This window comes from Anabrus simplex, chromosome 1 (genome assembly GCF_040414725.1).
Source record: "Anabrus simplex isolate iqAnaSimp1 chromosome 1, ASM4041472v1, whole genome shotgun sequence".
Classification (NCBI taxonomy): Eukaryota; Metazoa; Arthropoda; class Insecta; order Orthoptera; family Tettigoniidae; genus Anabrus; species Anabrus simplex.
In genome coordinates, this window is record NC_090265.1 from 1,367,382,523 (window position 1) to 1,367,400,743 (window position 18,221).

The 18,221-nt window shown below is 37.6% G+C and overlaps 1 protein-coding gene across 1 annotated transcript in view; it reads right to left on the reverse strand.

Annotated features, from left to right (window-relative positions):
- Nucleotides 1–9,616: 9,616 nt before the first annotated feature.
- The window catches only part of mas (masquerade), a 195,396-nt gene continuing 186,791 nt past the window's right edge, over nucleotides 9,617–18,221 (reverse strand). The window contains exon 9 of the mRNA XM_067138673.2: nucleotides 9,617–9,784. Within this exon, the coding sequence (XP_066994774.1) occupies nucleotides 9,617–9,784 (168 nt within the window). The remainder of the gene's footprint in view (nucleotides 9,785–18,221) is intronic.

Sequence of the window (18,221 nt, forward strand, 5' to 3'; positions counted from 1 at the left end):
AAAGTCACAGTCATTTGGTCTAGCCTTCTCCTGGAACTCCTCGACCCTTTGCCAAAGTTTATCATTGTCGAAGCGCGTGATCTGTTTGGTTGTCTTCCTTGTGTTTGCGGGAATTGGTTTGAATTTGATAAGAGACATTGATGCCTTTCTTTACCTTGACATTCATAATCTCAGGGCTGTTTCTCCTGGAGATCGCAACATGATTAATTTGGAACTCCCCGAGAGCTTGGACGGGAGAACGCCAAGTCATTTGCTTTCTGGGTAGATGGCGAAAGTGGGTCGACATGACCTGCAGGTTGTGATTTTTGCAAATGGTCACCAGTCTTTTGCCGTTGGGATTGGTTCATTTGTGAGCAGGGTAATTTCCTATAACTTTCTTGTACTTCTGCTCATGACCTAGTTGGGCATTGAAGTCACCCAAAAGAAGCTTGACATGGTGTTTGGGGATTTTGTACAATTTTTCATCCAGTAGGTCCCAGAAATTATCAACTTCGTCTGGATCAGACTTGTTCTTATCGTTTGCAGGAGCATGTGCGTTAACTAGGGCGTAGGTTTTGTTCGCGCATTTAATTGTGAGTATAGACAATCTGTCATTCACAGGTTCAAAATTTGCAACCGATTTAAGGATCTTGGTTCTAACAGCAAACGTGGTTCCAAGCATCACAGCTCCATTGAGGATTCCTCTTTGCGCTTTGCTCTTGAAAAATCTGTAGCCTTCAGATTCAAAAATCTCTTCATCTGGGTACCTTGTTTCCTGTAGGGCCACTATGGATATCTGATTTTCGTGAAGAGCTTTGGTGAGGGTTTTCAGCTTGCCAGTTTGTGTAAGTGAATTTATGTTGAAAGTTGCTAGAAAGGTTTTAGATTTTGGCCTGAGTTTTTGACTCTTCGGGGTACACCGAGACGCTCCAACTTGTCTCTTGCATGATGTCGAGTCTCCCCCAGAATCCGAACGAGACTTGTGCGCCGTGGCGTTCACGACAAGGGATTTATCTGAAGATTTACCCCCTGGGGTATGTTTCTTGAAACATTGTGCCAGCATGCTTTTTGACTTGACTTTGCTTTGGACAGGTACCCATCCTTTTACAACTAGGGTTGTTAGCCCTAGAGGTTGCCTCAAGATGTTTTTTGGCTTCTGGTCATTTACCAGTCTTCGCCGTAACCCTGGCAAGGGACCAGTTTTTTTTTCACGATGGTATTTTATTTCCCTACTACCCTCTGACTCTGCTGGTGGCAGAGCCAGCGAGCTTCCACAATTCCAATGGGACGCGCCCGATGGAGGTAACCGGTAAATCCCCACACGGGATATTATATTATATTATATTATATTATATTATATTATATTATATTATATTATATTATATTATATTATATTATTATTTAATCTCCAAAGTGCTGTGAACCCTATTTTACCATGAGGTATGTTAGGGTTGTAGTTTATACAAAATATACAATTTCTCTGATAAAATTCAAAATAGAGGCGCGCGGCTGTGAGCTTGCATCCGGGAGATAGTAGGTTCGAATCCCACTATCGGCAGCCCTGAAGATGGTTTTCCGTGGTTTCCCATTTTCACACCAAGCAAATGCTGGGGCTGTACCTTAATTAAGGCCACGGCCGCTTCCTTCCAACTCCTAGGCCTTTCCTATCCCATCGTCGCCATAAGACCTATCTGTGTCGGTGCGACGTAAAGCCCCTAGCAAAAAAAAAAAAAAAAAAAAAAAAATTCAAAATACATAAACAGCAAAATAGACATGAACAAAAATGGAAAAATAAAAGTATGATATATGATATATACAATCCTTAATACTAAGAGTACCGTACTAATATTTAAAATAGCAGACATACAATATATATACAATATATACAATACATATGTTAAGCAGCTAATAAGCAGACAGTATCAAATTATATATGTTTAAATACCTAGTCAATAAATTCTGAAAACTGAGAAGTGCAGCATTTTTTGTAAAAAATGAAATTTAGTGGTTTTTCAAAATAGCAACTGCAAGTTAACAAATGCATCTTAAGTTCAAAACGTGCTCTCTCAAAAGCAGGACAGTTGAACAGAATGTGTTCTACAGTTTGAATGTCTTCAGTGCAGAAGCACAGTGAGCCATTTTGTGTTTGAATTTTGAATCGCTCGAAGTAAGCATTGAATTTACCATGACCTGATAGCACTTGAGTTAAATGAAAGTTGCACACTATATATTTACATCCCAGCCTACTATATACATTTGGAAAAAATAGGTCTTTGGTTACTGAGCCATTCTTACTTGCTAACCACAGTTCATTTCAGCGAGAGAGCATTTCATCCTTTACGGTTCTTTTGACAAAAGAAATTGGGCATTTAGTATAACTTTCTGACAAGTTAGAATTACAAGCTTCTTTGGCCAATTGGTCAGCTCTTTCGTTCCCTTTTATTGCAGAATGACCTCGCACCCAACCGAAACATATATGTTTATTATACTTTGATATATTCTCTCTTACATGTACTGCCAAATTGTGTAAGTTGTATTTATCTTTTATGGAGTTCAGTGCCACTTGTGAGTCACTGAGTATAGTCGCACACGTATTTTTGTTTATGCACCACTCGACTGCTTTCAATATTGCAAGCAGCTCAGCTTGAAACATGGAGCAGTATTCCTTTAGTTTTATTTTCTCAGAATGAACTTTGTCTTCACCCTCATATACCACAAAGACGCAACCCACTAGTGTTCCATTGCTGGAAATGTGAGAACCATCTGTGTATATTGAATGGCTGTGTTCTCTGGTACATGGTTGGTCAAATACAGTTCTCATATAGTCATATAATATTATATTATATTATATTATATTATATTATATTATATTATATTATATTATATTATATTATATTATATTATATTATATTATATATTATTATTAAAATACACAAATTTTAAACTGATGTATAGATTAAAAGGAGTTATTTAAACATCTCTGTTGTTAGAGTCAACTTCAAAATGAGGAAAAATTACAAAATGATTTGCACACATCAAAAAAGAATGCTAGTGATAGGCATACAGATACAGTATAACCTACCTGTGGTACTATTCTTGTAGGTGACTAGGTGATATAAAACCAACAACATAAAATCCTTTTAGATTCTTTATTCATGTTCTTCTCCATGGAGGTCAATACTATCTGACTGACATTATATCCAGGCCCTATAGCTGACACTGTACACGTTTAAAATCAATTCTGATAACAGACACAAGATATGAAGTGTTCCAGTCCTGAGAGTCAATTGCTGATGACCAGGCACATCACCAAAGGGGGAATCACCACAACACACTACACTACTAACCACCACAAAAACGAGGATTTTAAACATTACTTTTTTCAAACAATCAGTTCAGGAAAGTGCACTTAAAATTAAGTTTTGGAATATGCTATATTTCATAAATATTTGAATTTGATATAAATATTCAAATTTGACATGATTCATATAATTATTAACCATATTTATATGTTCCTTTTTCTACAAAAAAAAAAAAAAAAAGCCATGTTAGAAATAAATTTTAATTTCCAATTTGGTCATCAAATGAAGCTAGACTAGGAAAGTCAGAACAGATCGTAATCTGGAATGCTAGAAACGAGCCAATCAATAACAGTATTCTATATGGACCCACTCTGAGCAGGAATCCTGGCTACGGGCTTAGTGATAACAGCTGTTCCTAAACAATTAGGTGAGGTCCAACAGTTAATTCATTTAACACTAAAATAAAATAGGTCAGTTGATATATTTCCTTATAACTGCTCGCATTATTTTATATTAGGCACTATATCCAACATAAGGATAATTTACCCATTAACATTTTAACTGTTGTAAATCTATCCATTCTTCTTCTCCTTCAACTTAATTTATTGGAGTCAGTACTTCACATTAATTTGGCCCAGTTTTACGGCCGAATGTCTTTCCTAACGCCAACCCTATGTTCGCTATTCTGTGTTTTTGTGCTGGTTAGTAGTGTAGTATATTCTGTGTACATGAAGAGAATTGTACTGAGATGAACACAAACATCCAGTCCCTAAACTAGGGGAATTAACCATATGTAATTAAAGTCCTCAGCCTGACCAGAAATTGAACCCGGGACCATGTAAACCAAAGAACAGTATGCTGACCCTTCAGCCAAAATCTATCCATTCTTTAAATGAATTAAGAGGAAACAATCAATTATAGTTGATCCATTTCAAATAATTAACATCTATGTTATTGTGTTCCACTTTAGTTGAGTGATGATCACACTTCTTCCACTGCCTTATTCGACTGAAGTTGTAACATTATTACAACTTGATGCTACATTCAACTTTAGTCAAAAAGGAGAGGGGTAGTGTTTGTACTGTCCTGCATTGCGCTGCCACAACTTTTGTAACAATTGCCCATAAAATCCCCCAAGGTATTGTGTCATGATTTGAAAAGTTACACATTTAGAAACATTACTAAGAGTATTTTATATACAATTACATTTTTCAGTGCTGGAAAGTATGCCTGTGAGCAAAGGAAAACATTTACCATCAATTTTATGAAACAAAACCTTCCTATACCTTTTCTTTACTTTATTGCTTCGTTTTCAGTGCATTCCTGCAGATTGCCAAAATTACTTCCCAATAGCCTTCATAATAATATAAAGAGAAAATCATGTTATTTGAGGGTCAAAAGAAAAATTAGTTTTGGCTGCTTACTTCAATATTTTGAGAGAAAATTTCATATCTTAATTTGGCTGCAGAGTTTAACATGAAAGGAAAAAAAGGAAAAAATACAACATAATTTCTAACATACTTAGAATAAATATTAATCATATTTCCTCTTCAACCTGGTGGCCATGATCATTAAGGTGTTTACTCTATATGGTCTGACACCATGGTTAGCCAGTTTAAGTCCCATTAGTCGAAAAATTTTCCAACAAGATGTTAGCTGGCAGGGTAGGAGAGGTGGTGGTATACAATTTCTAATAACTAGATTGTGTGCTAAAAGCCTGGATTCAATTCCAAACCTCTCTGTGGTGTTCATGTGGAGTTAGGACATATGATACTGTTGGTGGTGATTTGTCCATTGGATGGGGACGTTAAGTTTTAAGCAGATCCCTTGGTGGTGTTCAAAAGGAGAAGGCTATGTGCTGGCACCGGGTATCACCCTCTACTTCCCACAATCATATATCACTTTATTCATTAACTTCATCTCGCTAACTCCTCTGAGGAGACTGGCATCAGGAAGGGCATCCGGTCATAAAAACTTGTTATGAAGATTCATCTCACTTCATACCGAACCCTGTAGAGGAACAGGCTGGACAAACACACTCTTCAGCATAATATCAATGGTCTATAATTAAGATGCATAATATGATAAAAACTTGACTGAATAAAGAATGAGTTCACTGGTAACAGTTCATATCAGAATTGCTCTAGTTATTTTTATGTACTATAAATCTGAAACAAAACATACAAAGAAGTGAGGTTGAGAGAGGGGAAGTGGAATGGGAAATGTTCAAGAAGGGATTTGTAAGCTGTGCAGAGTGCTTGTGGCAGAATAGCAGAAACAGTGTTAGATAAAGTGACCCCGTGGAGGAATGGGAGGGTAAAGGAAGCAGTGAAAAATAAGAATCAACCATGGCAAGCATGGAATAGCTATAAAATGGCATGTCATCTCAAAACATCTGAGTCTCAAAATATCCGAATTCCAGAGGACAGTTTAACAAACGAGTTTCAAAATATCCGAATTACCAATGGTGGTACTCCTTCAAAACATTTTGCATGTATACGGTATTATCATAATAAGCATAAAGTAATAAAATGTTCACTGTTAGCACCTGCTTGAGGTTCATGCCCTCATCTAATGGTACCTCAATCTTGAGGTATGCCAGCTGTATAGCCTCACACAAACATTCGACAGGGGTCAGTAGACCCACGGACACCACAAACCTGTGAAAGTTAGGCTTAGTCCCATCGTTTAAAATACTCTTGCTTTGTTATATATGCAAAATCTTGCAGCCTACAAAGTTACATGTGGTCCCATTTTTTAAAATGCAGCAGTTGATTTGTCAGATATGAACAACCTTGACCATTTACAAATTTGACAATGAAAACATTTACAATTTTTTTGTCAGAATGTTGCCATAGGTTTCAGTCTATTATGATGTTGTAAGATATTAGCCTCCGTGGCTCAGGCGGCAGTGCGCTGGCCTCTCACCGCTGGGTTCCTTGGTTCAAATCCTGGTCAATTCATGTGAGATTTGTGCTGGACAAAGCGGAGGTGGGATAGGTTTTTCTCTGGGTACTACGGTTCCCTGTCATATTCCATCCCAGCAACACTCTACAATATAATTTCATCTGTCATTCATTAATCATTGTTCCAGAGGAGTGCAACAGGCTTTGGCAGCTGGCACAATTCCTATCCTGGGCCGATGACCTTCGATGTTAGGCCCCTTAAAACAACAAGCAGCATCAATTCCTATCCTTGCCACTAGATGGGGCTTCATTCATTCCATTCCTGACCCAGTCAAATGACTGGAAACAGGCTGTGGATTTTCATTTTCATGATGTTGTAAGATATTATTCTGAAAAAGTTTGATGTCTCCAGTTTTCTCATATTTAGCTGTAGCCCTTTGGATTCTTTCGTCTAAAATGCTATATTTCTTTCTTCTCATCGAACCTTCGAGATTCTATCTGAAAATCAGATGTTCCAGCTTCTTTTTTTAAACAAGATACCAACTCTTTGAAGTGGAGATGAGGTCTTTTTTTATCAGACAGTTGAATTTAGAATAACATCCTTCAACAGCACTGTTTGTTCAGTGTCATTTTCCATGACAATTCCACAGCTCAATTGGTATTTGTACATTGTTTAGTCACTGGTTATTGAAGAAGTAAAAAATCTTTCAAATAACACAAATAATAATAACAAATTCACCCTCAATTTAACAAAGTACTTCACCCAGCTGAAAAACTTAAGAAGTGTTTGTTTTTTAAGTCCCTGTCGCCTATTCAGCTACCTACACTTCTCGGTTGTTTTGAGACTCATTCTTTATTTTGGCTACATATTGTTTGCAGATATTTTGATACTGTTTTCTGTCAATTTCATGTTCAAATATTTTGAGACTACACCATAAAACAGAAGAAAGCAGAAGAAAGTATCAGGAATGAAAGAAACGTGTAAGAAAGTAGTAAGTGAAGAAAAGCTGGGAATGATTTCCACAAGAGTAAGAGGATATGTATACGGCTGAGAGGATTTGTCATGCTGACCACACAACATCTCGTAATCTGTAGGCCTTTGGGCTGAGCAACGGTCACTTGGTAGGCCAAGGCCCTTCAGGGGCTGTAATGCCATGGGGTTAGGGTTAAGAGGATGTGTATAGCCTTAAAAGGATGCTATATAGCCTTGTGAGTATGAAGTGAAAAGAAAGAGTCTACACAAAGAAGGTGAAAGCGAATAATGGAAGGATAATAACACAACCAGAAGAGATAAAGGAAAGATGGAAGGATTACTTTGATGAACTCCTGAATGTGATAAGGGGTGCAGAGAATGAAATCACAATGGAAGAGGAGGAAACTGTTGTCAAACAAATTAAAAGTGGGAAAAGCAGTGGTATTGGATAAAATGTTGGTGGAGATTAAAAGCAGCAGAACCTGTTGCTCTACAATGGCTGTATAGGCTATTTACTGTAGTTATATTTGTAAAGAAAACCTGGTACCAAATGACTGGAGTAGTAATAATACCCATATTTAAGAAGGGAGACAAGGAGATATGCAATAATTATTGAGGTAGTAAAAATATTTGAAAGGGTACTAGAAAAGGGAATAAGAGGAAAGGTGGAAGGACAATTATGAGAAGAGCAATATGGCTTTCAAAATGGAAGATTAACAATAGAACCCATCTTCAGTATGCGGCAGTTAATGGAGAAACATTGAGAGTACGGAAAAGAGATGGTGATTACTGATTACATTCCTTGATTTAGAAAAAGCTTACATTAATGTACCCAGAGCAAAGGTACGGGAAGTAATAAAACAGATAAGTTTGGAAAACAAATGATAGAATATGTGCAAGCAATGTACACAATTTGTTGCAGCAATTTTCAGACACATATGGGGAGGACAGAGTAGCTTTGGAATGAAAATGGCCTATGATAAGGAAGCATGTTGTCACTACTGTTATTCATAATAGTTATGGGAAAAATTTTGAAGGAGACAAAGGTCAAATATGGGGACAGGGAGCTGTTTGCAGATGATATAGTAGTGTGGGGATCAGAGAGGAAGTACAAGGGCAACTCGACAGATTGAGTGAGATTATTCAAAATTATGGAATGAAAATCAGTATGGAAAAGAGCAAGACATTAATGTTGTCTTAGAGGATAAAGGAAACAGAAAGGAATTACAAGAATAAAGGCACAAAACAGTTGAATTGTGGATATCTTCAAGTATTTGGGAACTGAAATGATGAATGACACAGGACTGGAGATGGAGATCAATAAAAGGATTCAACAGGGAAAGGCATTCTACCAGAGTGTGAGAAACCTGGTGTGGGGGAAAGAAGTATTAAGAGGTGATGTATAACATGTACTACTTCCCAATACTGGTATATATGATGGAGACCTGGAAAAAAGTATAGGAGAATAAAATCCTGGCCAGTGAAATGAAATAAAAGACAAGGAAGGGGAGAGTATGAAATAAGGACGCCAGGAAGGAAATCGGAGTGGAAAAGTTTTACGACAGAATGGAGAGGGATGAATTTAGGTGGTTTGGATGTGATAAGAGGATGGAAGAGAGAAGGACGCCACAGAGGATGATGGAGACCCAGATAAAAGGAGGGAGTACACGAGGGAGTGCAAGAGGGAGACCCAGACAAAGGTGGTTAAAAATGATCAAGAATAGTATAATTAGAAGAAACCTGGACTGGAACACAGCTAAGGAGGAAAAATGGTGGTTGGATAGAGGAAGATGTAAAGGTGCCATAAACGTACCAACCCAGTGGGAGCTGGACAAGGCAAATGGAAGATGATGATGATGATCTGCAATTCCTTCTCTGTTACTATCACTTAGTCATCATAATTGTCTTTAAAAACCCTTTCTGAATCTGAAGCATAGGTAATTATGGTAAGAACAACTGACTGAAGAAAAGCTTCTCAGTGAATGCTGTCACCTGATCACTAATTCTTATTTATCTTATTTTCACTGAACAATTTCTTGAGTCATACAATTCTGAAATGGTAAACTGGTTTGTAGTACAACATCTACTGTAATTATTTATAACCTAGAACATAGAAAAATGCTGGAAACACTGTCAAATGTCCTAACATATAATTCCAAAGTTCTTCTTGTCATGGGAAATTCTGTCAAAATTGTGGCACTATTTGCAAGTTTCCAAGGTCACAGACATTTAAAAGCATTATTTTTAAAGTCCTATGCTTTTAAAACATCATATTAGTTACAGGATTTCTCACTGGCATCAAAGTCACTGCTCTTGAGTCTTTTAATGATTGTCATGTTGAATGATTTAAGTTCTATAAATTATGATGATATATATACAAGATGACACTGAAATGTCTTATGAATAATGATGATCATGATGATGATTATAATGATGATTATGATGATGTAGGTACTTTATAAATTATTAACACTGATAATTTGGTTTATCCATCCAATAAATGATGAAACTTTGACATATACTCCAGGCACATCTACACGTCCACAGCCAAATCCCCAGGATACAAGTCCTGCCAGTTCATAGAATCCATCATCTTGACACACCAATGGACCACCACCATCTCCCTGGAAAGGTGAAATAAAGCATAAATATGGCTGTTTCATAACATTAATAACTAAGAGTGCATGGCATGTATGTAGATTAAAAGGATCTAGATATTTCATTCACGGATGGTTCATCATAATCAGCAACAACATTTGATTTTTGTTATTGTCATTGATAATTAAAATGCTAATAAACTGAAATATAACAGAGAATTGTCTTTGTGTACCTAAAATGATCTAGGTTACTTAGGAGTGCAATCACTTCCAGAGAATACTGCTGTATTCTGAGAATCAAATGACGTGACCTTCTGTTTAAGGCTCTTCAAGTTAAAGATCTGGAGGTTTATGAACAGATTAACTATCCTACTCTTTGATTTGAAATTTCTAGTGTACAATCAATAGAAATTAAGAAAGTAAGAAAAGACATTTAAGAGGAATACCCTATTGTTTAGACCCAGCATCATACCAATACCATCAAAATGTCTGGTCTCTTTCCTGGTATGTAGGGTACTACTCCAAATTCTATGTTATTGATTGACACAGAACCTACAAACTTGTGTGAGGCAGTGATTTGATAACAAATTCAGGTACTTCTGTACAGGAATGCGGATGCAGGTCAGTATAGTGTGTGCTCACCTCGAGCTGCAATACGTAACTTAAAGAACTGATAGTGAATCTACCACCCAGGCAACCCTAAATCCATATCATTGGTGATTGATTGGTTTGATGATTGAACCTCTTATTTCTTTCATTCTTAACTAATGACAACTTCAAACTTAAAAAAACAATTTAAGAAAAGTCTACGTAAACAACTGATAGGCAATGTGCTGCCTGACTAAAAGCAGATCATTGATTGATTGATTGATTGATTGATTGATTGGATTGATTGATTGCACAATATGGGGTCAATAAGGCCATGGACATGTTCTAGGAATTGTAGCCCATGTCCCACAGATATTTAATAGGGCTTAGGTCCATCTACCTAGTGGGCCAATGCAGAAGTGTAATGTCTTGGAGATCTTCTCTAGAGATGCCTGCAGTGTGAGGGCAGGCACCATCTTGCTGGAACATCCCATTTGCAATAGTCGCCATCAGGGGGACAACTACCGTACTGACAACTCTGTCCACATACTGTTGAGCAGTCATTGTGCCCTCAACAATCGCTAATGCGATTTCAGATGCAAGCCAATGCCTGGGGTTAGCCCTGTGTACCTCTTGACAATAAGATTGGTGCGGCCGCTCTCTCTAGTAGGTGATTGGACACGACTGCAACGATCATTGCAGCCAAAACCAAAGCACAATTCATCACTGAAGATGATATTATGCTATTTGTCATCTCAGCATGACTGTTTCTGACATCAGGACAGCCCCAGCTGGTGACAATGTGGGATCAGTGGAACACTTGCCACATTGCCACAGGATTGTAAGCCAGCTGTACATGAACCAGTTTTGTTACTGAGTAATGTATGGTGCCACGGTAACTTAAATTTCTGTTGTTTCCTGGAAGTCTATCCAGGATATCCAAATTATGTTCCGATCCTCCTGCACTGTTTTCCATCAAGTTGATCCTGTTGCAGGTCTCCAAGCATACTTACCATTACTTGACCACTGCAGCCATACGCATTGTACTGTAGATATACTTTGGCCAAAATATGCAGCTACAGCCTGCACAGATAACCCACCCTCATGCGGATCAATTATAAGGGCCCCCCCTCATCTGGTGACAACTGCTAATATCCCACTTGAACCATTCAGCATGGCATATTTTACAAGCAGAAATGATGGTTACTACTTTGTTGTTTTATTATATACTGTACTGTATGGCTGCTGTGACAGTATGTCCATAGTAGTAAAATTATAACACTAATATAACAGATCCAATCAATTTTAAACATAAACCTAGTGTATTAGTAGTATCAGAGCAGTGTCAGCTGAGCCTGCCATACATACTGTACATTAATGGTACAACCATCCATTTTGTATTACGTATCAGAATTGGAAGACACATTGTATATCTTACAAAATGAAATGGCGTATGGCTTTTAGTGCTGGGAGTGTCCGAGGCCAAGTTCGGCTCGCCAGATGCAGGTCTTTCGATTTGACACCATAGATGACCTGCGTGTTGTGATGATGACACATACACCCTGTCCCCATGCCAGGGGAATTAACTAATTATGGTTAAAATTTCCGACCCTGCCAGGAATCGAATCCGGGACTCCTGTGACCAAAGGCCAGCATGCTAACCATTTAGCCATGGAGCCGGATGTATATCTTACAAATCAAAGTCCTTTCAAACAATGAGCTTGACCAAGCCAAATGCAATTGTCTGTATGAATTTTTTTTTTCAATCACTACTGATCTGCGTTTAGGGCAGCCACCCAGGTGGCAGATTCCCTATCTGTTGTTTTCCCAGCCTTTTTTCTTAAATGACCACAAAGAAATTGGAAAATTATTGAACATTTCCCTTGGCAAGTTATTCCAATCCCTAACTCCCCTTCCTATAAACAAATATTTGCCCCAATTTGTCCTCTTGAATTTCAACTTTATCTTCATATTGTGATCTTTCCTACTTTTAAAGACACCACTCAAACTGATTCGTCTACTGATGTCCTCCCACGCCATCTCTCCACTGACAGCTCGGAACATACCACTTATTGCAGGTTATAAATTTCATTTTCTTTGTCCGTATTGAAGATCTACTTGTGATACAAATCCTTATAGTTTTGTTAATTACCATACACTGGAACCATACTCTAGTTGGGGTCTTACCAGATACTTATATGCCCTCTCCTTTACATCATTACTACAACCCCTAAATACCCTCATAACCAGGTGCAGAGATCTGTACTCTTTATTGACAATCATATTTATGTGATTAACCCAATGAAGGTCTTTTCTTATATTAATACCTAGGTACTTACAATGATACCCAAAAGGAACTTTCACCCCATCAACACAGTAATTAAAACTGAGAGGACTTTTCCTATTTGTGGAACTCACAACCTGACTTTTAACCCCATTTATCATCATACCATTGCCCACTGTCCATCTCACAACACTATCGAGGTCACCCTGCAGCCACTCACAATCTTGTAACTTATTTATTATGATACTCTGTACAAAATAACATCATCTGCAAACAGCCTTATCTCTGATTCCACTTCTTTACACATATCATTGATGAAGAAAACATAAAGGTCCAATAATACTGCCTTGAGGAATTCCCCTCTTAATTATTACAGGGTCAGATAAAGCTTCACCTACTCTAATTCTCTGAGTTCTATTTTCTAGAAATATAGCCAGCCATTCAGTCACTTTTTTTTTCTAGTCCAATTGCACTCATTTTTGCCAGTAGTCTTCCATGATCTACCCTATCAAATGCCTTAGATAGGTCAATTTGGCCTCCTGAATCCAGGATATCTGCTATATCTTGCTGAAATCCTACAAGCTGAGCTTCAGTGGAATAACCTTTCCTAAACCCAAACTGTCTTCTGTCAAACCAGTTATTAATTTCACATACATGTCTAATATAATCAGAAAGAATGCTTTCCCAAAGCTTACATGCAATGCATGTCAAAATGACTGGCCTGTAATTTTCAGCTTTATGTCTATCACCCTTTCCTTTATACACAGGGGCTACTATAACAACTCTCCATTCATTTGGTATAGCTCCTTCAACCAAACAATAATCAAATAAGTACTTCAGATATGGTACTATATCCCAACCCATTGCCTTTAGTATATCCCTAGAAATCTTATCAATTCCAGCTGCTTTTATAGTTTTCAACTTTTGTATCTTACTGTAAATGTCATTGTTATAATAGGTAAATTTTAATACTTCTTTAGTGTTACTCACATCCCCTATCTGGACATTATCCTTGTAACCAACAATCTTTACATACTGCTGACTGAATATTTCTGCCTTTTGAAGATCCTCACATACACATTCCCCTTGTTCATTAATTATTCCTGGAATGTCCTTCTTTGAACCTGTTTCTGCCTTAAAGTACCTATACACACCCTTCCATTTTTCACTAAAATTTGTATGACCACTAATTATGCTTGCCATCATGTTATCCTTAACTGACTTCTTTGCTAGATTCAATTTCCTAGTAAGTTCCTTCAATTTCTCCTTACTTCCATAATCATTTCTAACTCTATTTCGTTCCAACCTGCACCTCCTTCTTAGTCTCTTTATTTCTCTGTTATATATAATGGATCTTTACCATTCCTTACCACCTTTAAAGGTACAAACCTATTTTCACATTCCTCAACAATTGCTTTAAACCCATCCCAGAGTCTGTTTACATTTTTATTTACCATTTTCCAGCGATCATAGTTACTTTTTAAAAACTCCTTCATGCCTGTTTTTTCAGCCATATGGTGTTGCCTAATAGTCCTAATTTTAATACCTTCCTTTCTTTCACATTTATTTTTAACTACGACAAAAACAGCTTCATGATCACTAATACCATCTATTACCGTACTTCGGTTTCTCTATAGAGCTCATCTGGTTTTATCAGCACCACATCCAAAATATTCTTCCCTCTAGTTGGTTCCATCACTTTCTGAATCAGGTGCCCTTCCCATATTAACTTATTTGCCATTTGTTGTTCATGCTTCCTGCCGTTCGCATTACCTTCCCAATTGACATTTGGTAAATTGAGATCACCCACTACAATCACATTGCTTTCCTTATCGTTTCCCACATAGCTGATTACCTTATCAAATAATTCTGAATCAGTCAGCGCTACCCTTTCCTGGTCTGTACACTCCAAAGTTATCAAGTTGCCTATTATCTTTTGATCTGAGCCTTACACCCAGAATTTCATGTTTTTCATCCTTAACATTTTCGTAGCTTACAAATTCTTCTTTCACCAGAATGAGTACTCCCCCTCCTACCATTCCTATCCTATCTCTACGATACACACTCCAGTTGATGTAGATGTTGATTCCCATAGGGAATCAGAAATAATTGTTCCGAATGAGTAAATTTATAATACCAATATAAATGGTCCGTTATTGGACATTATAAATTTTCCAGCTAACTCATTCCTGGTTGCCAGCGTTTCGCCCCCGTGTGCTAGGCTGGGCTCATCAGTTGGTACCCAGCACACCTACCAAGACGCTGGACAGTGCATACTGTGGAGGCCACTGCGTAGGCTAATTGTAGCCACCGGCAGTGCCAATGCACTATGAGAGACATTGTCTTATTATCAAAAATTGTTGCCTGCTTGGCCATCAGATGATGTAGATGTTGATTCCCATAGGGAATCAGAAATAATTGTTCCGAATGAGTAAATTTATAATACCAATATAAATGGTCCGTTATTGGACATTATAAATTTTCCAGCTAACTCATTCCTGGTTGCCAGCGTTTCGCCCCCGTGTGCTAGGCTGGGCTCATCAGTTGGTACCCAGCACACCTACCAAGACGCTGGTCAGTGCATACTGTGGAGGCCACTGCGTAGGCTAATTGTAGCCACCGGCAGTGCCAATGCACTATGAGAGACATTGTCTTATTATCAAAAATTGTTGCCTGCTTGGCCATCAGATGATGTAGATGTTGATTCCCATAGGGAATCAGAAATAATTGTTCCGAATGAGTAAATTTATAATACCAATATAAATGGTCCGTTATTGGACATTATAAATTTTCCAGCTAACTCATTCCTGGTTGCCAGCGTTTCGCCCCCGTGTGCTAGGCTGGGCTCATCATTTGGTACCCAGCACACCTACCAAGACGCTGGTCAGTGCATACTGTGGAGGCCACTGCGTAGGCTAATTGTAGCCACCGGCAGTGCCAATGCACTATGAGAGACATTGTCTTATTATCAAAAATTGTTGCCTGTTTGGCCATCAGATGATGTAGATGTTGATTCCCATAGGGAATCAGAAATAATTGTTCCGAATGAGTAAATTTATAATACCAATATAAATGGTCCGTTATTGGACATTATAAATTTTCCAGCTAACTCATTCCTGGTTGCCAGCGTTTTGCCCCTGCAACAATTTTTGATAATAAGACAATGTCTCTCATAGTGCATTGGCACTGCCGGTGGCTACAATTAGCCTACGCAGTGGCCTCCACAGTATGCACTGTCCAGCGTCTTGGTAGGCGTGCTGGGTACCAACTGATGAGCCCAGCCTAGCACACGGGGGCGAAACGCTGGCAACCAGGAATGAGTTAGCTGGAAAATTTATAATGTCCAATAACGGACCATTTATATTGGTATTATAAATTTACTCATTCGGAACAATTATTTCTGATTCCCTATGGGAATCAACATCTACATCATCTGATGGCCAAGCAGGCAACAATTTTTGATAATAAGACAATGTCTCTCATAGTGCATTGGCACTGCCGGTGGCTACAATTAGCCTACGCAGTGGCCTCCACAGTATGCACTGTCCAGCGTCTTGGTAGGTGTGCTGGGTACCAACTGATGAGCCCAGCCTAGCACACGGGGGCGAAACGCTGGCAACCAGGAATGAGTTAGCTGGAAAATTTATAATGTCCAATAACGGACCATTTATATTGGTATTATAAATTTACTCATTCGGAACAATTATTTCTGATTCCCTATGGGAATCAACATCTACATCATCTGATGGCCAAGCAGGCAACAATTTTTGATAATAAGACAATGTCTCTCATAGTGCATTGGCACTGCCGGTGGCTACAATTAGCCTACGCAGTGGCCTCCACAGTATGCACTGTCCAGCGTCTTGGTAGGTGTGCTGGGTACCAACTGATGAGCCCAGCCTAGCACACGGGGGCGAAACGCTGGCAACCAGGAATGAGTTAGCTGGAAAATTTATAATGTCCAATAACGGACCATTTATATTGGTATTACACACTCCAGTTCCGTGAGAATATTTCTGCATCCATTATATCATTTCTCAGCCATGATTCAACTCCTATTACAATATCTGGTAAGTATATATCTATTAAATTAATTAATTAAATTAATGCTTCTACAATTGAGATATGGATGTTTCAATTGCAGTCATAAAATCTATCAAATTAATTTCAAATTGGGTACACACTTAGCTGTGCTCTTTTTATTATTACTGGTCTACAGAAAGTATATTATTTGAACTTATATTACAAATTTTTTAAAATTTCATCATTTTGTGGTCAAAACAATGAAGAACTCTTCATTTTAAATACTAATATTCCTTGGATTTGTAAAATTAACTGTGCAAAATTTTGGGATTGCTTGTCTTTGGAGATGTGTTTTTGTCTAAAACTTCCATTTCACCTTTTAAATTTCAACATTTTGCAGCTGCAGAATCAAGTGGATTGTCTCCAAATTTGACACATCTAATCTTGGAAATATACTGTATATTTGTTGGAGATTGATGGTCAACAGGAAGGACTTTTAAAATGAAACTTAAGTTTTGTCAGTTTTTATTCCATTACCCTTAGAGAAACACCAATGGTTATTATGGCCAAGGTAGACTGGTTCACTTGTCTCTAAATTGTATTGCACCCAAAGACTTGGAAGAATGGATGGATACTTCCTTTGCATGGACTAGGTTGCCACTTACTTTGGCATGGGCAGTGATAATTCATAAATCCCAAGGTCTAACTATTTCCAAGATTATGTTGAATGAAGGTCTGAAGAAGTTTACTTTTGGATGTTCTTATATTACATTGTCACAGATAAAGAGAATGAAAGAATATTCAAACCTAGTTTCAATGATCAATATTTTGGTTATATAAAGAAATGGAAATTATTTAAACAGATATTTGAGGAAGAAAACAACTTAGAAGCAAAGTTAAACTAGGAAATGAACACAGCCAAAGAGGAACATTAAACTCAGTATGGACTGAAATGAATACCTATTGACTTGAATAAGCACTAGTATGCAAATTAATCCGAACACAGTCATTTCTAAGTCTTGTTATATATATTAGCTAGCAAGATACCCGTGCTTCGCTACAGTTTTAAAGTGAAAGTTTTTTCAAAATTTAACATTTTGGAGAGTCTATTTTCAACTGAACCTGAAAAATACACCCTAAGTTTGTACGTCAAACAGTTTTGGGGGAATGATTATTAATTTTCTTATTTAACAGATATTTGAACCCTGTACAGAAGAATTGGAATGTTTTAAAACCCTATCTTATTTAACATCTAAGATGTAAAAGTGATCAACCTGTGAAATTTAGATGTTGTACATCAAACAGTAATGGAGGAATGAATGTTTCTTAGGCAGTGAAAGTTTTAAAAATTTTACTTAACATCTGGGATATAGAAGACTACCTACCCTTCATATAAAATTTTAAGATCATGCCTGAAACAGTTTCAGATGAAGGGATATTGTGGTTTTTGAGTCAACCACCATTAAATCCCTTAGGGAGAAATATTTTGAAGTATATGATATTTTACATCTAGGACATAAAGGAAGAACCTTCTCATAAAATTACAAATTTGTACGTTAAACGGTTTTG